Source organism: Anguilla anguilla, chromosome 17 (assembly GCF_013347855.1).
Source record: "Anguilla anguilla isolate fAngAng1 chromosome 17, fAngAng1.pri, whole genome shotgun sequence".
Classification (NCBI taxonomy): Eukaryota; Metazoa; Chordata; class Actinopteri; order Anguilliformes; family Anguillidae; genus Anguilla; species Anguilla anguilla.
The window spans coordinates 12,267,924-12,292,232 of NC_049217.1; the positions used below are offsets into that span (position 1 = coordinate 12,267,924).

Sequence of the window (24,309 nt, forward strand, 5' to 3'; positions counted from 1 at the left end):
CCGCAGTGTCTACAGGTTTAACTCCAGTCCTGGTGGGCAACGATGCCTGCAGGTTTAACTCCAGTCCCAGAGGGCTGCTGTGCCTGCTGCTTTTGGTGGTTCTCTTTCAATCACCTGCTAATTTAGTTCTTGGAAACAGGGTGAGTGAAGTTTACCCTGCCAGTGACTTAAATTAGTTACTTTGAGACAGATCAAATGTTATTTATTTAGTGCTTTTCATACTGGGAGCAACTCAATGTGCTGTACGCAAGTAGTTCAGATACAATGGATAAAATGTTTTATTTTATTTATTTAGTAAACTTCACTAAGATGCATAAATAAAAAACCAACAGACACTCTGATCTGACTGGAATTATACTGCACTTAATTTTGTACTGTAAGTATGGAGCGTCTGCTAGATGAATGCGATGCAAAGTCGAATAGGGAGAGGAGTATCGCCTGCATGTTCATCACTGTCTGCACATATCTGCAGCCCAGATGAGCAAACTGGTAAGGTGCAAACGTAGAACGGCCCTCTTCATTTGGCCATATACGGGTGTGCTTAGCGTGTTCAGAAAACATTGTTCTTGTCTGCGTGTTCTCTACTGTTTTAATATTTCAGCCTAGGAATGCCAACAGGCTGGTTTTCAAATAGACTTCCAGGAAGAATGGCAGTTGGCAGTTATGATGCTCTGCAGTATGAAGCAAGAAGTTGAGCATGGCTGTAAATGCAGAAAGCTGAGATTTCACTTATATAGAGCCCTCCAAAAGTATGGGAACAGTCGAGTGAGATTAGTTGTTTTTGCTATATACTTAAGGCATTTGGATTTTGAGATCAAAAGATGAACATGTGACCAAAGTACAGACAGGACAGCTTTTATTTAATGGTATTAACGTGCGTGTTTTACCATTTTACCGGAAGAACTGTTCTTGTATTTTTTCGTTTTATTGTTTATTCCTTGGTAGATTTGCTTATCCAAAAGGGACTCCACACCTGCCATGCCAAGATTCACTTGGTTCACAACCTAAGAAATTCATAAACAAGGGTGTCTACGCAGGATGTGTGCAGTACACGCCTTGGTGAAGCAGTACAGTGGTGAGGCAGTGCCTAGGGCCGCAGTGTAGTATAAAGGGTAAGGAGTTGGTCTTGTAACCTAAAGGTCGATTTCCCAGTAGGACACTGCCGTTGTGCCCTTGAGCAAGGTACTTAACCTGCTTTGCTTCAATGTATATTCAGCTGTATAAATGGATGCAGTGTAAATGCTGTGTCAAAAGTTGTGCAAGTGGCTCGGGATAAGAGCGTCTGCTAAATGCCTGTAATGTAATGTGTCAGACCTTGCAGCCCGAATGGAGGCTTGATGTTCTCTTCTGAGATGCTGCAGGCAGCCTGGTGTGCAGGCCTGCCCTTGAAGGGTGTGGAGAGCCCAATGCGTACAGCCCAAAATGGAAAACCACCTAGCCAATCCCACGCAGCATTTTCCCCTGCGGTCGCACCAGGTTTAACCGCCACCTTACACAGTCATTGTTTAGATGAACAGTGGAGAACAATGGCAGTTCGTCTGCATTGCTCGCGTGTTTCATTATGCGCTAGATCACATAACGCATGCAGATGTCCGCATTGAGTGGCAAGGACCTGGACTTGCAACTGCAGGGCTGTGGGTTCAGTTCTGAGGAAGAGCACTGCCTGTGCCAGGCACTTAACCTGAGCTGCTTCTGTGAAATATCCAGCTCTATAAATGGATTGCATGTAAAAATGTGATAATGTTGTGTGATAATGATGAAATTATAAAAAATGTTTGCCTGCAGTAATTGTAACTACATGGACCGGTGGATGGAAGAATGTGAATAAAAACAAGCCTGAACAGCGTCTGAGGTGATGTAAAAGTTTCATAAAGCTTTACCATTACGCTGGTAAAGGATCAGTCATTACAATGCGATTCAGTTCAATTCAATTTTATTTGTGTAATGCTTTTTACAGAGAACTGTCACAAACATGCTTTACAGAGCAGCAAGGCAACAGACAGAGCCACAGAGCAAGCAGAGCCAACACCAGGCCTGAACCCCCAAAGCAAGTGCATGAGGTAAAAAAAAAAACTCCTAGTAGGGAGAAAACCCTCAAACGGAGGCGATGTGTGCGCCAATGCACGATCGAGTAAAGTCGTCACTGCCTGCACACAAGACTTATCACACAGTACCACTTTTCCTGAGAAAGAGCGTTTGGGATTGGCCTTGTTTTGAGTTGTTTTTAGCGTTCCTGACGTAAATTCCCTGAAACTCAGCTGGGGGTCGGAAGGCTACTGTGTCTGCAGTCTTTCCTTCCATCCAGTTACCTGGGTCTAATTTTCCAAAGGTGGTACATCCCAGAGCTGGTTTACTCTTAATATTGAACCAGTTAAACATTTCATTTAGGACAAAGAGCAGCCTTTAGCTGTAGCTCGTGACTTTAAAAAGTCAGATCACACACACACCTTTCACTGGATAAATATTCCATTAAATAGCTCTTTATTTACAGTACTCTGTGGTCTACATTTTACAAATGTTAACAACCATGAACATGTCCCTCCACACACCAATAAGGCCCATATCTGTACAATGCACATACACATTTTCCACTGTGGAAAAACCTAAATAGTTCTTACATTCACCTCACAGTCAACTCCAGGGTCAACACTGTCAAAATCCTTTTAATATACCAAAAAGTATATGCATAAAGTCTTTGAATGAATATATATGTTTAAATCTGTATAATCAATTATTTCTCCCTGTCACTCCACCTTGGGGTACAAAAATGAGAAAGAAAAAAAAAGTCATCATTTTAAAATGTTGAAATAAAAAAAAACCCTAACCAATATGCTAAATACAAGAAAACATTCTGCTACTTTACACGAAGTAGACTGAATTCAACAGATTCCAGATAACTTTTTACAATTCAGATTTAAACCTGGCAAACCATGGAACTATATGATGAAATAAATGCCTCTAATGTATTCCATCTTTTCTTCGTTTATGTAACACTGCATATTTCAGCAGGAATACAGTAATGAAGTTGAATAACTGAAGATAATTACAAGTGTTGTCTTGTGTAATATATCCAGGCCTATGAACAGTTTTATGAAGAAATCGGTTTAAATGAATGTATATGCTTCTGATGCGATGCATGTTGCATTTAACCACAGTGCTGAAAGGGGCATTGCAGGCACACGGGTGTTGTCACGCCGACCTCACACCGGCCTCGGCCCCACAGCATTAATAGCATGTCCGCGTGAATACAAGGCTATCTGCGAACTCCGCCAGACCCTCGCGGCGCGCTTTAGCTAAAATGGTTAGCGTCGCAACCGCAGAAGGCCCAGTCAGCATCGTTTTCACCGTCACTCTGGCACCGCCGGTGAAAGTTTGTTTTTGTGGTGAGTATTTTGGAAAAGGGCGGGGTCGGAGCCTAGCGGGACTGTATGAGGCCGATGCCGGGGGCCAGCCGGGTCTTGGTGGGGCTCTGTGCCGCCTTGCGGGTGATGGTGGTGCAGCGAGTGAGAATCTCCTGGGCGTGAGGGCGGGGCGGCACCTTGGGCACGTCCGGGCCTTTGAAGAGGTCCGATTCGGACTTGCTGGGAGTCAGTCGGTCGTCGGGGGTGACGGTGGGCTGCGGGGTGAGGGCTCGCTGCGCGCGCCAGGTCGATTCGGGCGCGCTGGCGCTGAGCATGTCCACGCCCGGCGAGTCCTCGCTGAAGCTGAGCTCGCTGCTCCCTTCGCTGCCACCGTCGCTGCCCTCGTCGCTGCCCCAGTCGCTGCTCTGGCTGACCTGCCGATCCCCCAGCCGCCCCTGCACCTCCTCGCGGGGCTTCTCCACCCTGATGATCGGCCTGGCGGGGTGCGGGCGTCGCTGCGGCTCCGACAGCACCTCCATGGACGGCCACGCGTGCTGCAGGCCGGTCATGGGCTCGCTCATGCGACGGCCGCCGGGATGGAGGTTGCCGGGCGACGGCAGGTCGCCGGGCGACAGCAGGTTGCCGTGAGATCTGCGGCGCTTGCTGTCGTGGCCCGGGGTGGCCCCGGGTACCTGCAGCTGCGCCAGGTTGAGGGTGGAGCTCCGCATCTCCTTCTGCATGGTGGCGAAGCGCACCTTCGGGTTGGTGTAGGGCCGCAGGTACATGGAGGGCACGTACCCCACCTTTCCCTTATACCTGCATGGATTAAAACACAAACACAAGGCAGAGCAGGGGTTAAAGCAGCTTGACTTACACCTGAGCATTTTCATTTGTCAGCCTTGTACCATGAGAAGTTCGAACTGGCAACATGGACCCAGTTGAAAGGGGTTTGCGTTTCTCCGGGGGACTTATTTCGGAGATGCGCCCATGGCTAAGGGAAGTGAAGGGAAGGGAGCGTACCGGATGAGCCACCAGCCGTTGTCGGATTTCTGCAGCACCTCCACCACGGCCCCGATGCTCACCGACGCCTCGTCGGATTTGGTGGAAGTGAAGTTCTTCACAGCGCAGTACAGCACGCCTACGGAGAAAAGAGACCAATGGAAACAGTGATCAGTGAGCGCACATCCTATTCCACGATCTGCTCCACCTCACCAACCCAAGGAGACAACTAAATGCATTATTATTGTTGTTGTTTTCCTACACACGTGTACAGCGAGTGCACGACAGGGGCTTGGGGGTCTCTTACCTTCCTCTGGCGTCTCGCTGTCCTCATCTTCCTCGTTTTCCTCATCGTCACACTTCTCCAGGTAGGGCGCTGGGAACCAGGCCATGCATTTGTTGTCGTTCTCCACCAGCCACCAGCCTACGCAGACAAACGAGCGATACGGACAGAGGGGGCTGTGAGAATCTGCTGATGACCTCATCCTTTCGTTTACTCATTTATTTGCTCCCTTCACTTCCAAGGACTTTGGTCCTGCAGTTATGCCTGAACTTCCACAAGATAAATGCAGCATCCAGGCAAGGCATTTTCCACAACTCCAGTTTTAAAAATAATACCGTAATGTACAACCGCAGAACGTTTTTAGCCATTGCGTTGGTGTTCCCTCATTGAACAAAAACAGTTTTCTGTTGGACACGACTCTTGCCTACTGACTATTCACGGTAAATTACTGTACCTGTGACTCATTCATCAGTTCAAACAGTCCATACTACAAATGGGCCCACATGAACGCCATCCCAGACCAGAGGATTCATGGGAAGGAAAAGCCGCTTACCGGCTTTGTCTTTGATGAGCACGTCCACCGTCTCGTCCACGGAGACCTTAAAGGGTCGGTTCTTCGTGTCCTTGGTCTCATATGGGGCCACGCATCGGTAGACCTCGGTCACAAAGGGCTGACTCACGTTGCCGCTGCTACTGCCCGCCTGGCCTCCACCGTCATGGAGGTCTTCTGACGGCATGACCACGACGCTGAAGAGAACAGACCACACAGCACAAGCACACTTGTGTGTTAACGAACAGGCACGAGCCACATTAAAGTTTTCATAAAGCACTGGCGTGCATAAAGCCCAATCAGGTGGAAGGGCTAGCTACTAAAACACATTAGAAAACTATGAGTGTCTCAAGATAAACTGTCCTATTGGTCGTATCAGTCATCAATAAAACAACCATAGTTGTACACCGATTTTCTTGGTCTGCGTGCGCAAGGTTCCTATTCTATTCCTCAGCGCAGGCGTGTACCTCGTTAGGCAACAGCTGTTTGCGGAGGCAGTTAGCGCTCACCTGTTCTTCGCAAACTCCGGCTGCAAATCCTGGGCTTTCGGTAAGAAGAACTGGGTGAGCTCGGTGCTCTGTGTGATCTGTGGGTCACACTTCAACAGCTGGTCGAAGTACTTCTCCAAAAACTTCAGGCGAACCATCGACTTGCTGGGCCCTTTTTTGGTCGTCTGTACTGTGCCATCTGTAGGCGAATCGTGAAAAAAGGGGGGAAGGACAGTTCAAGCACTGATTGGCTATTTCACTCACCCCCTACTTCTGCATAAAAAGAGGCAGAAATTTACCTTTGAACTTGGGGATCACTCTCTTTGATTTGCCAAAGGATCCTTCCGCTGGGAATCTTTTTTTCAACTGTTTCTGTGGAAGACATTGAGCATGAATCAGTGTGTGCGCTACCTCAAATGTTTGAGTTTCATAACTTTCATATATAAACTTCAGGTATAATTACAAGGCCATTGACCCATGTAACGTTTGACACACTGGGGGTATAAGACACTAATATATGGAAGCATGTCTAAATTGGAACTTCATATGCAATGGATTTGTAATTTTCAGGCTATCTGGTAAATAAATATGCAATTAATTACATTTTAACAATATTACCAATGTTGTGTACACTGTACTTTTTTGTAAGCTATACATCTTTTATCTGAAAAGGTATAATACACCAAATATTGAATGCATTTACAAAATTATATTAAAAGAGGAAAATGTGTTGTGTCAGTTATTGCTCTCGCTCCGGCGGGGCCTTACGTGCAATTGCTTGAAGTCTTGGAACGATCTGTAAACAATAATGTCACTGTCGTCTGACCACAGCACCGACGTCATATACATCTAAAAATGAATTTAAAAAAACAAACGCATAAAAATCATTGAACATAGCATTTAGATAAATATTCTTGGTTTTTACCCAAAATAAGCCTTGCCGAGCTAAAGTTACCTTTTTGTAAACGTCCTATTTTTAAAGCACAGTTAGTTCAAATAAAGCATTCGTAGGAAGAGCCGTTAAAAGACCCCCGCCCCAACCCCACCCCCACCCCCACCCCCAACCCCAACCCCAACACTGACTGCTCCAACTTTTCAAGGTTATCCAGGAACGTGAAAAGCTATATTTTGACACTGGCGCGAGAGGTCCTCCTTACTTTGCTCTTGATTTTGTGCATCACTCCAATGGGCCTGATATTGATTGGATATCGTTGGTCGCTCATGATGCTCTGTGTTCTGCAATACAACCGCTTTGCTCCTGTCTGCTTGTATAACTACGACTCCCTGTAGCGTCTCCAATATATGCACCAAAGACAGACAACAGCAGGTTATATATCATCCGTATATGGGCGGGGCTGAATACACACGAATTACTGTACAACTAGTTACGTGTTTCTCAAGTTTTTGTCTCCGGCGGCAAGTACAATATTGCGTAATCTCACCTTTGTAAACCATGAATTTCCTTTCCCCAGGTGAACCAATAAGCATGATTCAATTTTGATATTGGGGAATGGCTTTTAAGATGGAATGCTAAGATCTTGCTGCTAATTCCTGCCTATTCTTACACTGCATCCTTAACACGCGGCAGTTGACCTAAACGCAATCAGCTTACAGTTGTGTATCACAGCCAGACATACCTCAATGGGGCTCGTGCCTCAGGAGAAGATATGAAAAGTGTCTGTTGATAGAAAGATTCCATTAATAGCAGTTCGGAGATCGTGATCGGATTGCTAACTTTTTGGGTCCTACCCCTTTTTTTCCACCACATTCCATTACTTACATGGTAAAGCACCTTGTAGCTACAGGGTTGCAACAAAGCCCATAGAGAGAGATACAAGCCTACTAGAATATCTCTGGTTGCAGGGTGTGGACCGGAGCGCACAAACTGCGAAAGAAAAGTTTAAAAAAAAAATATATATATATATATAATTATTATTATTATTATTATTATTATTATTATTATTATTATTAATAATAATAATAATAATAATAATAATAATAATAATAATAATAATAATATAGAAAACTCACAAACCACGTCACTGAATGCACGCGTGTCTCTTGATCCGAAAATGTAGATTTAATATTTCACAAGCCAATTTTATATTTGCGAATTTATTATTGCAAAAAAACACCCGCGGAAATTGGTTTTCTTATAGGCCTACAAAGTATCAGGCATTTGCGCAAAAAGAAAAATATGTGTTCATAAATATGTAGGCCTATGCGTTTGCACAAATCATTGCACATTCGTTTAAATTACGATTTACACGACCCAAACTGAGAGATATTTTAGTGGACAGTGAAACATATTTGAGACTCGTCTCGTATTTATGGATCATGATACGCGCATCTTTCAATAATACTGAGATAAATATCTCTCCATACAGGTGGGGCATTGCCATAGTATCATTGAGTGAGCTATTTAACCTAAATTGCTTAAGAAAATGTCCTACTATTGAAATAGGCTCTACATAAAAAGCACGTGACCTGTTTAAGTCGCTCTTCATCTACTAAATGATTATAATGTAAATATCAGTCTCCGGTTGGGCACTGTGGTTGAACCTCCTAGAATGAACATGCTTAATGAATATATTAACAAATATATTAACATACGAATACCTATCTGCCACAGGGAAACTTAAAATCAGTTTTTAGTGAAGGGGGTGGGGGATAAAAATGATAGCGTTTGTGATCTGTGTTTCCTCCTGGTTTACATCGTGGTCTCTGTTCACAGGCCGGTAAAATGTGAAAATTCGCAAAATAAAAAGGGAAACGCGACTCTGTTACTGACTTTTTTATTGACCTGTGTGACAACTGAAGCAATACATTACAATATTGGAAAAATGTTTTTTGATTTCTACATCAACCTGTTTTATGCTTAGGGTTACGATATCAGTTTATGGAGTCTCATGAGGAAATTGAGATAAAGTTACCCGTTGTTTACGGTCAGCCAGGAAAAGGTGACAGTGAGATTAACCTTTTGTCACACTGTCCTTGTCTGAAGGCGCTGTCCCGTTGTATTGGCTGACAGTACTGATGCCGATATGGTAGGTACCCTGAGCCAATGGCAGCCGGTCAAACAAGGTTTGGTTTGATTGATCCCACCTGGGGTCACGGTTAGTTCCGAGCCCTTGGTCTGCCACTTTGCCAGGGTAAACTTAGAATTGTGAAACAGATTACAGTATGAGAATACCAGAACGCTGAGTACTTTTTTTGCTCTCTTATTTTGTTAAAGATAAGATGTGCAATCAAGAGAGGAAAACGCACACCTCGTTAAGAAATGGGTACGCTCATTGCTCAGGATTTCATTTAATCTCCACCATCTCTTTGTGCAAACGCCTGGAAAACATTGTTTCCGTGTACAGATAACACACAAATGAAGCACTTCAGCTTCCCTTCCCTCGTTTTCTCACCCGCACACACAATGCATATTCACATATTTGGACAGATATCGATTACTTATTGTTATGGACAGATGTCAGCGATTGAGCCCTTTTCCGTTAGCCCTGATGAACACACTTCCTTGGTAATCAGCCTGGAATCGTCATATCTGCCTACGTGCCTAAGCGTAAATGGAACTTGCATTGCAGCTTGTACTGCCATAACTAGGTCACAAAGGCATCTGCTATATTCAGAACTGTGAAGATGGAGGAAGAAAGGCGGTCCTGCCCAGCAGGATTTCACAGTAAAAGCTTTGTTGTACGGTTTGCATTGTTTCCATTCTTCTGCTTCCTGGAAAACTTTTTTTTTTAAAACACACACGTATACACAGTGCTAAGTATTTGGATGGCAACACTATTTTGTTGTTTTTATGACTAAGATTGTTAATACTTCCAATTACTTTTGGTCTCCTAAAATGGGGGAACTACGAATAAAAAGGCCTGTCATTCATGCACGTTTCAGCTGCTAAGGCTGTAAATAGATTCAAAGTAAAGCTGACAGTCCGCACTGTCAGATATCAAGTGTAGAGAGTATGGCCTTAGAGAGAGTTACAGTGAATTGGATACAATATTATATTGTTTCTAAGAATGCTGCCTGTTCTCCCCTCCACAAACATCAAAGGAAATGCCCTTGGGGCAATTAAAAGTCACGCTGAAACCTTCATCTAGGCATGCTATCAAAAGTCCCATCTCCTGCAGTTTGTCTCAGAAGAGACACCAGAAGACAAAGCTATTTATGGGGCCAGACGCCCAGTGTGGCTATACAGATCGTGTTCCTTTTAATTTTACGTTTGAATGCAATCTGTGACATTTAATTAAAATCACTGATTGAAAATCTTTATGTCTATATATAATGCTTGTTGAGCCCTGACAGTGGAAATCTGCATTTTTAGAAGCAGTTCCACCTTCAAGCGAAAACCCAACATGGTGCGATTGGGTTTTGTTACATGAAAAATATTTTGCCTGAAAGTGGAGATTACAGCTGGCCAGATTTACGTGTCTATGAATATCACCTCTGTTGTTAGAAGCAGAAGTAAACGTCCATGCTTTTTAGAGGCATACTGAATTCCCATCTAACATATTCATGCGTGGTCTAGTTAGAAAGAGACTAAACTGATGAATCTTTTGATAAAATCATGGTGCTTAGCCCTGCTTTCAACAACATAAGGTCACTTAAAAAATGTCACTGTCAGCTTCGAAATAGGCCAGTGCTTGTCATAAATTAGCATAAATTGGCCTCCACACTTTGTTTTTCCCATCACTCTGAAGTGCATCTTGGTCCTATCTGTCCACAAGATCCTGTTTCAGGACTATGCAGGCTCTTTTAGGTACTTCTTAGAAAACAGTAACCTGTCAAACCTATTTTTGCAGGCAACTAGTGGTTTGCATTGTGCAGTGTCGCCTCGATAATTCTGTTTGTGAAGTCTTCTGCAGACAGTAGTCACTGACACATCCACGTCTGCCTCCTGAATGGTGTTTCTGATCTGTCGAGCAGATAATTCTTTGGTCAACTGTAGAGGTCTTCTTTGGCCTACCAGGCCCTTTGCGATTACTAAGCTCACCAGTGGTCTTTCTTCTGTGGTCTTTTCTCCAGTGGATGTTTCAAATAGTTGATTTTGGTAAGCCCATGATTTGGCCTTTGCCTCTGACTGTTTCTTCTTATTCCCCAGCCTCATAATAGCTTCTTTGACTTTTACTGGCATAACTCTGGACCTCATGTTGACAAACACTAATAACAAACTCAAAAGGCAATCAAAAGCCTAGAATCAAGACTAGATACTGAGCTGTCTTATGCCTGCATTAAATTAAGGAAGCAATTGAACACACCTTGCTAATCAAAACACCTGCGAAGCCATTTGTCCCACACGTTATGTGTCCTGAAATGGAGGCTGCATGTAAAAACTTTAGTCACTTCTGCAGGGTGAAAAAATGTATAAAAATATCCTTAAATAAAAGATGAGAATGCACACTTTTACCACATGTGAATTGTTTGATTGCTAATCTAAATTTGTACAGAGCCAAAGAAAAAAAATGGCTTTGTCCCAAACATCATGGAGCTCACCGTATATATAGTAAATAGTATATATGCTTCTGCTGAACATTACCTTAAGAACTTAGAGTGCTGGTTTCTGAACCAACCACTTTGTGCTCCCTCAAATTACTGCCTGTTTCTGGCCATTGGTACATCCAATAGCACCAAATAATGGTGGAGTGTAGTGTGTGGGGACACAATTTACATTATAAGAGTATCAGTGTGTTGTTTAGTAGGTGTCCTTGTTAAGGATGTTTTATATTTACCCTTCCCATTGACACAGCTTTTTCAGCAACTCAAGTTAACGGCAGCTGTAGTGGACGTTCTGCGCAGACATGGATCTTCCGTGCTCCTAAACAGAGCATGGAAGACCCATCATGATCAAAGACTGCCTTGCACACTGCAATGAATGCACTGAACTTAAAACAGATCGAGACAGCCTCAGTACTGGCCGTCCTAGAGTAGATGGCATTAAATGAAAAACTGCATATGAAAACGCTAGACAAACAGGACCCACAAAATAAACGATTAAATGTAAATTTCACTCACTAAAAAAAAAAAAAGCCCTCAGGGAAAGCTCTCCTACAGACATATGCAGTGCATGGTAGTGTCCAGCCTTTTCACCAGAGATCCCACTTTTCTCCATTAGAGGGCAGTGTCGCGCGACTTCGTTGTGCACCTTCTTATGATGCACAAACATACAAGCAAATGAAATTAATATCTTGAGCCAGTAGCATTTTTATTCATCTTTTTTTTTTAAGAGAATGGTCGTTTAATCTCATTATCCATAAAATTGTACTTTGTACAACATATTAGTTATTTCTTTTTAAGGCAGAAGGTTCAACTAAAGCTGGAAAGGATGCTTTTCGTTTTGTTCTCTCGTTCATCCCATAAAATAAAACTCTCATCCCCATTTTTGACAATACTTTTTCGGAAAACCGCAAGTTTCCTTCAAATACTGTTTAAGACCAACAAAAAAAAGTTGCTTAAAGCCCGGCGTGTAAATGACAGCCACTGTGTGAGCTGGGGTCATTAGAAGCATGTGGCCACTGCGGACACTTTCTCCACACCGTCTCGTTCCAGGAGACCGTAAAAACCACTTCACCGTGGAAACCGCAGCACGCCAGGTTCCGTTACAGGTTTTCGCGACAGCGCAGTTTAGCACAGACTCTTCGCAGTCCGCGCCAGCGTTCGGTTGTCTTCCTGTGCGTGCGGCTGGCACCACAACCCACCCTCACCCGCGCCAATATCAAGAAAGCACTGTAGAAGGCAGTCATGTTTAAAAAAACACACACACACACACACACAACTACAGAACTCTCCAAGGTAGCATTCACATCCACAGCCTGGCAAATGATGCATTAATATATGTTTATATGTAAACTCAACTTTCTCGTATCTTTATAATTATCCATATCTGCATATATCACACACACACACGCACACACACACACTCATTTGATAAAATACTCTGTTGGTTGCTGCTCGTGTTATGGTGAAAGTTCGAAACTGCATTCCTGATGACACCGCGGCCTGGTTTCTCGCTGGGCAATCCTTTTCCGGTTGCATAGAGGTGAGCTGAGCAGGAAATGAGTTTTTAAAAAGGTTTCACTCTTTCACAGACGAAATCCACTGTATCCACGGATCCAAAAAATACTCTGACTTCAGACCTGCCCACCCATCCAGCTCCCACATGGGTAGTTTGGGGGGGGGGGGGGCGGAGGGGGGTGAATTGCCCGTACACATTTATTCACAAAAGTTGCTGCAGCTCCGATACAATGAACTCACCCTGCTGGTCCATTAACGTCACAGCGGCCAGGGCTAATCCTCCTGTCTTGTCGATAAAAAGCTTTTAATAAAAAACAGACTCTCCCCCCCCCCCACCCCTGACTGTCTCCTCCTGCAGGAACACCCAGGACTGGGCTTCCATCTTTCATTCTGGGGGTGGGGGGGGTGTATAAAGTGACTGAGGAAAGGGGGGAAGGGGGCCACTGCAGTGTAAAATAAAAGGCAGAGGCAGCTCAGGGCAAGGACAGAAGCTGCTGAAACCCAGACACCAAAACCAGAGGGAGGAGGAGGAGGAGGAGGACAAGCGCCAGTTCTCCCCTCCCCTTTTAATGCCACCCACGCCACAGCGCCACCTGCTGGCGGCAGCCCTCACAGAGCGCTCCGCTCCTGTTCAACCCGTCCGTCTGCCCGTCTGGGGGCGGGTACATGCAGGGCGTGGCTGACAATCTTCATTAATTTTTTCTTTAAACATTGTCTTCAGAAAGGTGCCAAATGTCCCCTTCTCTCCCAGCGCTGTGGGAGGGCAGGGGTCACCGAAACTCGTAGATGGGGACGCTGTGTTCTGGGACATGGGTGAGGTTCAGGGACTGGTACCTGTGGGGATACAGAGAGAGTCACTGACAACCACCATAGACTATACTGTTCATAATTATTATTGACAACGGCTGTATTTACCACACTGAACTTCTATGTAAGCATATGGTAGAAGTCCTGAATATTCTGAATTTATGAGTAGGAGTATAGCTAGGTTGCTATAGTTACCATTCTGAACTTCTATGGTAATAGTAGCCCTCTATGGTAGCTGTGGATCTCTGGAAGCAGATGTAGTAGAAGCCGGCAAATGAAGCCCCGCTGATGTCTTTGATGGTGTGATCGGGGACTAAAAACTGCTCCTGTGTGGCCAGAGGAGAGAGGGAGGGAGAGAAAGGGAGAGAGAGGCAGAGAAACATACAGTGTTAGCTTGATAGCTAGTAATAAGGACAGTAGTTTTCTATTATTAATGTAGTATCAGATATAACTAATACGGTAACAGTAAAACAGCCACTGAGTAATTGTTCTTGACCAGAACAGAACGATACAAGGTTTTGAGCACCATCTTGTGGCAAGAGGCGTGAAACGCAGATGAAGACTAAATGATAAATTAATGTTTAAAAAATCATTGCATTGCAAATTGACATCTCCTTGCCTGCCCTTTTCAGTGTGCAGACATTCATTGAGTACAGCACCAGTGAAAAACTGACCTTCCACCTCATGAAGACGTAGTCACTGTTTTTCAGCTCCTCGTAATCAAAGTCGTCAGAGTTGAAAGTTTTTGCATACTGATAAAAAGCCTGAAACTTGCCCTGCAAAGAGGAAACAGTTAAACAGGAAATAATTGACAGAGTAACCACCAGAGGAGATAGGAAACCAATCAGATGAAGTCACTGTCTGGAGAAATCAATTCATCATCACAAGAGAAGAACTTTAAATAATAAATAAATATGCTATCGTTGAGGGAAAGAACATATTTAAAACTGCATTTTGGGTTGCCTCTGTAAGCCAAACCCAAACACAGGGAAGGTGACTGGTTGGCCATCCCAGATGCTTCAGCCTTTGAATGGCCAACGACCAGACCAGTAATCAGTATCTCAAACTACACACTTCCCCCTTTATTTTTCAGAAAATGTGCAAGTCACTTCTGAGCTCCTAACAGGCATAAATATTAAGACTCCAACTAAAAGGTAAACTGTGTGCATTTTAAGCGGATCTTTAAGGTGAGATATTCACAGCTTTGCGGTTTGTTTTTGCCACTCCTACCCAGTGTTTACGGTCCACGTCTTCGTCCGCGTCCCATTTCCTGGTCAGGAAAGGCCGCTTCTCGCTGATGATCTCGCCGGCGAAGAACGTGGTCAGAGTTGGGTACTCCTGCAGGGCGACAACGTTCAGAGAAATGACGGACAGGAAGCCGGCCTTTGAAAACAGGGTCTTTTGATTTTCTCTGGGAAATGTCCACTGACAATACCTGTATGTGACAATCTGTTTGTAAATAAGGCTGAATTAAAATAGATAAATGTCAGACAGAGCTGGCCATTTCAGGCCCTGAGTTGCACACTCACCCTTAAAGCTGCTTTTCTCAAATATGTCTTTATTTATTGAGCCATTTGTGGCAGAGACCCAGGGGTGTACAAAAAGGGCCACACGACACAGGCCGATCCGTTTCAGGATTTTGCTCCAACTTCTGCTCATAATTATTTAACGAGCTCAATCACATATTTACCCGACATTTGTATAAGCACCTGGCCACGGCCGCAGACTGCAAGTGCACCCTAAAGATTTCACTGTGCTCAAGTAAAGGAGTGACCCGGCAGTTTATAGAGCTGTCAGAAAACTAAAACCAAGGGTACTGGTTGGGCCAAAAACCAGCGCATAGACGACCCTCCAGGTTCCAGAACAATGCCCCTGCTGCATACCGTCATTTTCCAACAGATCAGATTGATTAAGGGAATCATTTTTCCCAAATGGGTTCAAGTGCAGTTTTATTTATTTCCAACATTTTCCTTTGCTTGACAGAATGTTCATTGAGAAGTGATGTTTGGTAATGGCGCTATATAAAATTTGAGACCAACTGGCCGATTGATTGACCGGCCATTTGAACACGAAAGTGGTTAGGCAGTACCCCGGTGATTGGCCTAGATGCAGACAGGCATGGAGGGCATTTACTATTACCATAAAAATATGGTTTGTCTCACCTCCGTTAGCCCTTTAATCTTCAGGTAACCGCAGAGATACGAATCCTCCATTGTCACGTGCTGCAAGAGAAGAAAAAGAAATTGCTAGTCAACAAGGAAATCAAAATGACAGTTTCAAGTAAACTTCACCAACTGCGACACATGGGAATTGTAGTCATTAAACTTATTTACGAAGCTGCAAATCTAGCTTTAGCTGGCTAGCTAACCAACTAGCTACCTATATATTAACCTGCTGCCAGCTGCGTCATGTTTTGCTGGAATCAGTCGTTGTAAGCCATCGTAAAAGTATAAATACACCGAAAGCCTGGCAAATGCGCCTGTGCTAGCCAGTTAAAATGAGCTAGCTCGATGTCGACACAGATTCCGCTTATAATCAAATACATATCCACATTCGTAAGAATGACATGGACCCCCAAACGACTGCTTTATTATACGTTTGTTTCGGGCATGTAAACTCACAGAGATCAATTTGAGGAAATCTAACCACACTGAATGTTTGTGCTAAACGGAGACCTGTCAACAAACATCAAGTCTGCGTCTTAGGTTGTGTTAACCTGACAGTGAGTTAGTTGACAAACTGAGTTTTACATTGCGTTTTTTCTAAGCGCGTTCAGACTAACCTGCAGAACCACTTCAACGTCGTAAGAGTTCCCTTTGCTCTTCTGGTGCCCTCGAAACTGAGAACCACTGTACAAGAGTGAGGTCGCAACGCCCGGCTGCTCGGTGTTTATCGGCGGAGGCGGGACAAGAGAGGCCGAGGACATGTAGGCCGTGGAGTTACAGCAGCGCTCAGTACGCACCGGCATGTTTACCGCTCCGCACGGCGGTTGCCCGACCGCAAACGAAACGCACCCCAAAGGGAATAAAAAAAAGGGGAGGGGAAACGGGGAGCGCTCCCGAGGTGGCTTGGTAGCTCACTAATCCTCCCCGGGCTGCTCACGACTGTGTTCAGGCCCCTGAAACTAATATTAAGGGACATCGACGATGTCACCCAGCACCATTGTCTTCTCTGATTGGACGATTACTTTTCACATGAATTAAACTGACAGTTTATTGGTCTATCTCCCGAAAGGTTTACTGGGACTTGTATGTCGTAAATGGCTTATGTGCCTGTTGTATGGACCCCCCACAGAACAGTTCTGTGACGTTCCCTCATTTATCCAGTATAATGATCTCGCCAGTTGTCAGCTTTAATTTTTAATAAATTGTAGTTCTTTATTGGCATAACCAATTTTGTAAAGGTTCTGCAGTTAATTATATATCAATAACACACTCAAACAGTTCAAGGGAAATCACAATTATGAAAAAAAACACTTTATGAACTGACAAAATGTGGTAAAAATTTGCACGGAAGTATATATTAGTAAATATTTCCTTTTTCCTTTTAGATTAAGATACTCCTGTGGGGGAGGAGGAGGGGAGCCTAAATCTCCTTTCTTACATGTTATATATCTAATAATAACCTTTCACTACGATTAACTGATGAGAAAATAGTTGTCAAATGTAAACTGTCCAATAATAATAATCATAATAATAATAATATAGAGCTTTGCATGATCTCAAAGCAATAAAGGTGAACAAACTCAGCTCAGCCACCAATGTGTAGCACCAACCTGGATGATGAATGATCGAGAGTACTCACTGCCCACCAGTTTGCTGTGGTTAAAAAAAACCAGGTTAAAACCTACTATATGGCTGGACCTAACACCCGTGACCCGGCCGACCATTGGTGTAACTTCATAACTCGGCCGACCAATGGTGTAACTTCATCACTCAGTCAGTCAGTCATTCACAGACATTCACATTTGTAGGGCTGGCCCCGCTGTTGCGGTCCAGCCAAAAAGAAGAAATCTAGGGATACTGTGGATAGTATGGGCCATACAATTAACAACCAGTGGAGGGCGCTGTGAGACCTGACTGCTTTCTGCTGCCCCGCTAACCATTAAACGTGTGGTGAGTCCGGTCTACGGGTGAGTCAAATAATGGCTTGAATTCATGCTCTGAAACTGTGGTGCAGTATTTACTTCTGCTCAATCCCACCCAGACAGGCACAAATACTAATAGGCCAGGCAGAAGCAACACTGTTAGCAGTGGATCGTTCTTCATTCTTCTGGTCTACCGGCACATGGATTCATTGAGGAACACGTGACATGTGACTTATTTTTCAAAATGCTCTTGTCCTCCCAACAGAATGCAATGAGGACAAAGATGCATTTCAATAACAGGTTAATCATCTTATACAATCCCCCCCTTCCCCACCCATCCTGCCCCCTCCCTTGACTCTTCGCAAATTACCCCCAACAAATTGAGAGGGAGGTTATTGTGCCTTAATCATTCCCTGGTGTTCTGTTCTACCATGATATGCTCTATTGGGCTTAGTATTTTAAGGACTGGGTTTGGTTTCACATCTCCACCCCCCTGCCTCTCACACACACACATACAAACACACACATGCACACAGAAACACACACACACACACACACGCGCAGACACAAAAGCACACATATACGCGTGCACTGCTGACAGCCAGTAAGGTGCATAAAGAGGGGGCAGGTGATTTACCTGTCTTTGATTACCATCCTGATTCTTGATTGTTGTGCATGAATGGCAAGCACACAGGGGTAAAGTTGCCAGATTAGACACTCTTATGTGGGAGGAGATCAGCTGCTGAAGGGGGCTCCTTAATACAATCCACCAGCTGATTAATCATGAAATACAGGTTCAGGGCAAGTTTAAATACACATCTCTGCTTCTCCTGTTCATAGGATACTGGCTTACTCACACAATGAATGTGCATGGTCTCTCTCTCTCTCTCTCTCTCTCTCTCTCACACACACTCACAACAGCACACACACACACACACACACACACACACACAACATTACTTTTCAATCACTCAGCGGTTACTCTTATAGTAAGGTTGCGAGTACACCCAGCTGTGACTGACTACACTAAGAAGTGACTTTGGACTGCACTGAATACTGAATGTAGAGAACATACATTCAGGCGTAGAGCCCGCCAGGCAGCCTGGCTAGAGCTTTGTTTTAACTTCCACTCTGTATCTCTCTGTGTAGAAAAGAGAGCACAGGGCAATGCGTGGACTTAAAGAGAAGAGGGGTGTTCAATACATGTCACAAAATCAAGACCAGAGATCTGCTGCCTGGTTTTCAGTGTTTTATTCTTGTAGTTTACAGTGCGAAGCAGGAGTGCATTCTTGTGAGAGAGTGCCATTGTCCCTTGAATTGATGATGGGTTGTGCGGAGCAGTATTCACAGACCAGTAAAAGGGGTACTTCTGTCCTAAACAGAGCCCCTCCTCATTCCCAGAACACTTACCAGGACCGTTTTCTCCGCACACCTCTTCAGCAGAGAGAGGGTTCAGAACACCCCACTTTTTTTTGGGGGGGGGGGGGGGGCAAGGGTAAAGGGTACTTGATGTAGCCAACTTGGTGGGGGTGATTAATACCACTTAATTCCCTCAGAACGAGGTACTCACCATCTAATTCATGTGCTTCTATCACCACTGAGCACAATAGCTCCATTCACACTCTGAGGTTAGGTGGGGTAGAGAAGGAATATGTGGGGGGTGGGGGCAGAGGTGGGTTGTAGGGCAAAGCTGGATGATTTTTTGGAAAGGGGAAAATAACTTAGTTGTCTCCCTCCCTGGGAAGCTGATGAGGTCACAGGTGAGAGGTAATTTCTATTCTGACATCCCTTGAAGCTGCTGATGCATATGATCACTCCCTGGATGCTGTTCCAGTCTACAGCAGGTGCATTACCCGCCGTGTTAGCACAGAGCCTCGAGGCCGTAGGCCCTGGCATTTTGGTGTGTCATGACTGAAATTTGAACCCCCAATCAGGGACAGCTGAAGCCTGTCTTCCTTCCTTTATTTTGGATGGGTGACGGTTGTGATCCTGGATCCGGAAGGAGTAGCAATCATGGGGGGGAGGTTTCCAGCGATCATGAACGCCACCTTGTATGCGCCCCCCCCCCCCCCCCCCACCCCCAAATGGATGGCACCATATGTGTAGCAAGAATTGGGGAAAGCAAGCCACACTGTTTATGTAGATACGCAATAATATAACACAACTTCACAGCAATATGTTTCATTAACCTAGCCTGCAGGTTCATCCACCATTATTCTATTACATAATCTACTGAAGCCTGTGAATTACATGCATTCATACTGCCATGATACTCTCTCTTGCTCTACCCCCAGTTATTTATTTAGATTTACATTTATTTTACCAGCAAATTGTCTATTTCAGCAATTACCTCAAAAGGAAATCAAAATGTTTAGGGAATGCAAGGGATTGTGTAGCAATTACTGTCAATGGACCACAACAGAGATCGCCTGTCACCTGTTTTTACTTCATTTTACAGGGGTATTTTCAACCTGCTCTGCACACCATGTACCTCTGTAAGATGTCAGCTGCTTCTGCCAGACTCCAGAGTGTGATTCCCAGTTTCAAAGAACGGAGTCCCTCCTGCTTTTTTCTAATGTGCATGACAGTTAACTAATTGTCCCTGACCCCCAGTTGCCGCCATTTTTGGTGTAACCTCAGAGGTGTCTGATGTCACCATGGGCTTGTCTGATGCAATCACATTTGCCTCACATGTCTGCTTATGCTCTCTGCTTACGGAAATGAAATATACTGCAATATATTAAAGATGCTTGGATTTTTATTTTTAAAAGTGCAACAACTAATATATTTCCCAGCAACGTTTTTTCAATATATTGCAAAATACAAAGGCATCAAAAATAATATATTTGCTGACACAATACAACGTTTTTTCAATATATTGAAAAATACAAAGGCATCAAAAATAATATATTTGCTGACACAATACAACGTTTTTTCAATATATTGAAAAATACAAAGGCATCAAAAATAATATATTTGCTGACACAATACCCTTTCTGATCCTGGTTTTATAGTTTCTTTCAATATATTGCCATATAGCCTGCAGTACAGACCAATTGTTGGGTCAGAGAAGTATTTAAATAATACAAAGATTTTTTTAAAAAGTCCCCTTCTCTCTCTTTGTCTTCATTGTTAAAAAATCAGCTTTGTCAGGCAAACTCAAAAGTGATATAAACAGCATGAAGTGAAAGGATTCTCTCCACATTTGTTCTTAGTCCAATGTGTTTGTGATGAATACATAAGTCCAACTGAAGCCATAAGCTCCCGGAAGTAAGCCTGGACTAAATTTGTTTCTGAACCTGTGCAAATCAGTGGAATTTTCTGTTGAATCCAGTGCAGAACATTTTATTTAAAAGTCCAGAAATTCTACAACAAAAAGGTTAAGTTTACTTAAGAAGAGCTGTGAAGTAATTTGTCTTTTCATTTCAAAGTAACTTTTCTCATCTCTGTCTCTAGCATTGTTCGCTTACAATGCACTTTAGCTAAAAGCATTTGCCAAATGAAAAAATAGTACATTGTAAAATTTAAATTGTTAGTCTGTAAAGACTAAGCTGTCTTATGTAAGAATCAGCTGCACACAGTTTGGTGCAACCCGGACATTATTTATTCTTGATTTTAACAACTTCCATTTTTCTTTATGGGATAAAATCAGGCAACATCAGGCCTTACTATTCCTCTTATTTTTAACATTATTTAAAACCCCTTTAACTCTTTTTCCTTCTCCTTCCACGTCTAGTAGCAGAGGAATATTGCGTGAGTTTACAGAGCAGTGCCTTACTTACTGCTTGTATCAGTAATCTTGGTTCTAGGCTACAGGGCTGTTAACCGAAGAGCACCGCCATTTTTCCAATCTCTTTAAACAACACACCATGGCCGGGTGTTATTAAAGGTGTTCTCTCCTCTACCCACAGTTCTCTGTCACCACACGTGCTGGCTGTCTGTAGCATCTGTGTGTATGTGTGTGCATGCGTGTGTGCGTGCGTTCATGTATATGTGTTTGTGTATGTGTGTGCGTGGGTGTGTGTGTTTGTGTGTGTGTGTGTGTGTGTGTGTATGTGTATGTGCGCGTGTGCATGCATGTGTCTGTGTGTCCATGCGTGTCCGTGTGTGTGTATATATATATATATATACATATATATATGTATGATAATATGTACCGTGCCTCCCTGCTCTTCACAGCTCTCTAAATGAGCAGATAGCCTGTGCTCCAGAGCTGGGGGGAGGGGAGGTCGTCCCCTGTGCCTCCCCCACCCAGGGGACTCACAGGCAGATGGAGGCTGTAGATACACATCTTACCTGGGACAGGTGCAGTCCCTGCAGATCTAATCACTTTTAATGAAGCCCTCTGTGAACAAGAGCTCTTCAGCAGAGCCTGCTGTTTGTGCTCTCTCTCTCTCTCTCCACCCCCCCACCCCCCCCTCTTCCGGGCAGGTGTCTCATCTCCCTCACATATCAACAGTTCAGGTCCAGCTTCCAGGTACAACTGTGTGTATTTAACCCACTTGACACTTCCTGTTTATTCAAAGGCTCCTTCGATTTGGCCATAACTGTTGAGCATAAATTTATTCTGTCGCTGAAGTCATTACTTGGCAAGCAATCAACACAGCAGTCTGCTGCTGCTTCTTACATACAGTTAGCATAGGCCTTCCTACCAAGCATTACTTCTTCTCTTTCACTGTCAGACAAAGCTGCTGCTTCCTGTTTGGTTATACTTTGAACAGGATACTGGCCAGGAACTTTTAGGATGGACTTCCTTTTGAGAAAGTGTACAAAAATAGGGTAGCCAGTCTAAATAGATCACTCCACCACCTTTGCAGTATCAGACAAAAAAATTGAATCTGAGTAAAAACATCAGAATTGTTCATTAAGATCTGAATGTAGCCTATGTGTATAAGAGTATGCACAAGCTCTTTAATGTATATACTGTATGTTTGTATCATGTGGATTTTATTTTATGGATAAAATGCATGCATTGACTGAAAGAAAGCATGCACTATATATTTGAGCTCAGGAAATAGCACAAAAATGTACAACAAAAAAACACCCATTTTCTATGTGGTCTTATGTGGTGGTCTTACTTTCATTATAACTATGACCACTACGTAGATACTGTGCAGTACTAATACAGTAGATCCACTGCCCACCCCTCACCTCCTCAGAACTATTCCAGACAGCCTTTACTGCTCACTCAGGGAAAAGAGGGAACAGTTAACTGAAAAAAAATGGCACTCTGTTACCAAGGAAACCAAGTGTTTGGGTGCGAGCAAGTCAGAGAAGAGTGACTCAGTAATTGAGGGACCCCCCCAATCTTTCTCTTTTTCCACTCTCGTCCTCCACCCGCCTTCCCCTCCATCTCTCTCTCCCTATCTCTCTCCTTCATTTACACACTTTATCTTCTGCTCTCCCCTCTCAGAAGTATTTCTCTTTTTGTGGCACAAGCACCAGGAAGTGGCTGTGGCTCGCAGTGCTTCTCAAAACGCAGTGCCACTCCCCCCACTGAAGTGATGCTTCAGGCCCAGCTTTCTTACTTGGGGGTTGCAGGATTGAATCCAGTGAAGATTTGCTGCATATGATATATGGGTAATATCATTCATGTATGACCAGTTTTAAAAAATGTATTAGTAAAAAGAAGCTTAACTGGAACGTGCAGACTGTCCTCTGCAGAACGTATATTGTAATGCAGTTCTGCTGGCATTATCTTTGTGTGCAGTGTTCTATTGTTATAAAACACTTCTGAAAGGTTACTGAAAGGCCATCTGTGTGCACGTGTGTGCGTGTGTGGAACTTCACAATGGTCTGTAATGTAAGCGTGTGTTTGTCCTTTTCTGTAAGTGTTTTTCCATTGACACCAGGATCAAGGTAGACAGGGAGGAAGGTGATATTCCCTCCAACAATACACATTGTGTTCGAGGGCAGGGGGGATTATAGCCTTGCTTTTTGACCATGACCTTTATGATGCTTCTTTTCAGAAATATTTTCATTGCCATTTTAGAAAACCTACAGGCAGTAGGCAGGTTCACAGATTATTGGCCTTATTATTAGACCGGATGGTGATTTATGATAATTATGATTATTATGATCAAGTACAATCTAATTTATTCGTTTATTTGTCAGATTCCATTACACAGGGCACATTACAATGCATTGGCATATATAGGACAGAGAGACGGGTACTGTGTGTGTAGTTCAGTCTCAGAAATAAAGGTACAGTGGGGGTACTTTTTGGTTCTTTAAGGAACAAATTTCCAAAAGGTACAATAAAGTAATTATTACACGCATAAAGGTAAAATTAATTATCAAACACATGGCTAGGGGTGACATTTTAAGTACCAATGGGGTGCCACCTCAGTCACAAGCATTGTACCTTTTATTCTGAGAGTGTAGGGGGCCAGCTGAAAGAGAGGGAGGTCACACCTTCAATATTGTCTTGTCTGTTAGGTGTGATGCCTGTGATCTCAGTCAGCTGCGCAGTTCTCAGCAGCAGCAGAAGGAAGCTGCAGCTAATTGAAGGAAGATATTGCAGTGATGGTAGGAAACTACCGTTATGATCAGGCGTTCCAAATTCAGGATCGGATAAAATGAGGGAGTCGCCGACAGCTCATTGCATGGCTGGCTATTTCATCGTCGCAGCCTAGGATGTGGTCACAGTTTTTATGACCTCACACAGCTCAACAGAATTTTGTTCCATTTCATCTTAAGGCCAATAAATTGTCCTTCTGAGCATGACCTCACAG

At 43.7% G+C, this 24,309-nt stretch overlaps 2 protein-coding genes across 2 annotated transcripts; both read right to left on the minus strand.

Moving 5' to 3' along the window:
- Nucleotides 1-1,916: 1,916 nt before the first annotated feature.
- Nucleotides 1,917-7,315, minus strand: noxo1a (NADPH oxidase organizer 1a). The gene is made up of 9 exons (XM_035398987.1): nucleotides 7,299-7,315; nucleotides 6,819-6,954; nucleotides 6,430-6,510; nucleotides 5,961-6,033; nucleotides 5,683-5,860; nucleotides 5,177-5,370; nucleotides 4,648-4,764; nucleotides 4,362-4,479; nucleotides 1,917-4,157 (listed from the first exon to the last, which is right to left on the minus strand). The coding sequence occupies exons 2-9, from the start codon at nucleotides 6,882-6,884 to the stop codon at nucleotides 3,416-3,418; spliced, it is 1,569 nt and encodes a 522-aa protein (XP_035254878.1). The 5' UTR covers nucleotides 6,885-6,954; nucleotides 7,299-7,315; the 3' UTR covers nucleotides 1,917-3,415.
- A 4,536-nt stretch (nucleotides 7,316-11,851) lies between these two features.
- Nucleotides 11,852-16,636, minus strand: LOC118217166 (glucose-induced degradation protein 4 homolog). Its single transcript, XM_035398988.1, has 6 exons — nucleotides 16,271-16,636; nucleotides 15,651-15,710; nucleotides 14,719-14,826; nucleotides 14,163-14,264; nucleotides 13,684-13,814; nucleotides 11,852-13,515 (listed from the first exon to the last, which is right to left on the minus strand). The coding sequence occupies exons 1-6, from the start codon at nucleotides 16,454-16,456 to the stop codon at nucleotides 13,452-13,454; spliced, it is 651 nt and encodes a 216-aa protein (XP_035254879.1). The 5' UTR covers nucleotides 16,457-16,636; the 3' UTR covers nucleotides 11,852-13,451.
- Nucleotides 16,637-24,309: the final 7,673 nt, after the last annotated feature.

Coding starts and splice junctions, on each gene's coding strand:
- noxo1a (XM_035398987.1), bottom strand. CDS start 6,884: ATGAGCGACCAACGATATCCAATCAATATCAGGCCCATTGGAGTGATG. Junction 6,511..6,818: donor TGCACAAAATCAAGAGCAAA/GTAAGGAGGACC, acceptor ATTCATTTTTAG/ATGTATATGACGTCGGTGCT. Junction 5,371..5,682: donor CCGGAGTTTGCGAAGAACAG/GTGAGCGCTAAC, acceptor TGTTCTCTTCAG/CGTCGTGGTCATGCCGTCAG.
- LOC118217166 (XM_035398988.1), bottom strand. CDS start 16,456: ATGCCGGTGCGTACTGAGCGCTGCTGTAACTCCACGGCCTACATGTCC. Junction 15,711..16,270: donor ACGTTGAAGTGGTTCTGCAG/GTTAGTCTGAAC, acceptor CTTCTCTTGCAG/CACGTGACAATGGAGGATTC. Junction 14,827..15,650: donor AGATTAAAGGGCTAACGGAG/GTGAGACAAACC, acceptor GTCGCCCTGCAG/GAGTACCCAACTCTGACCAC.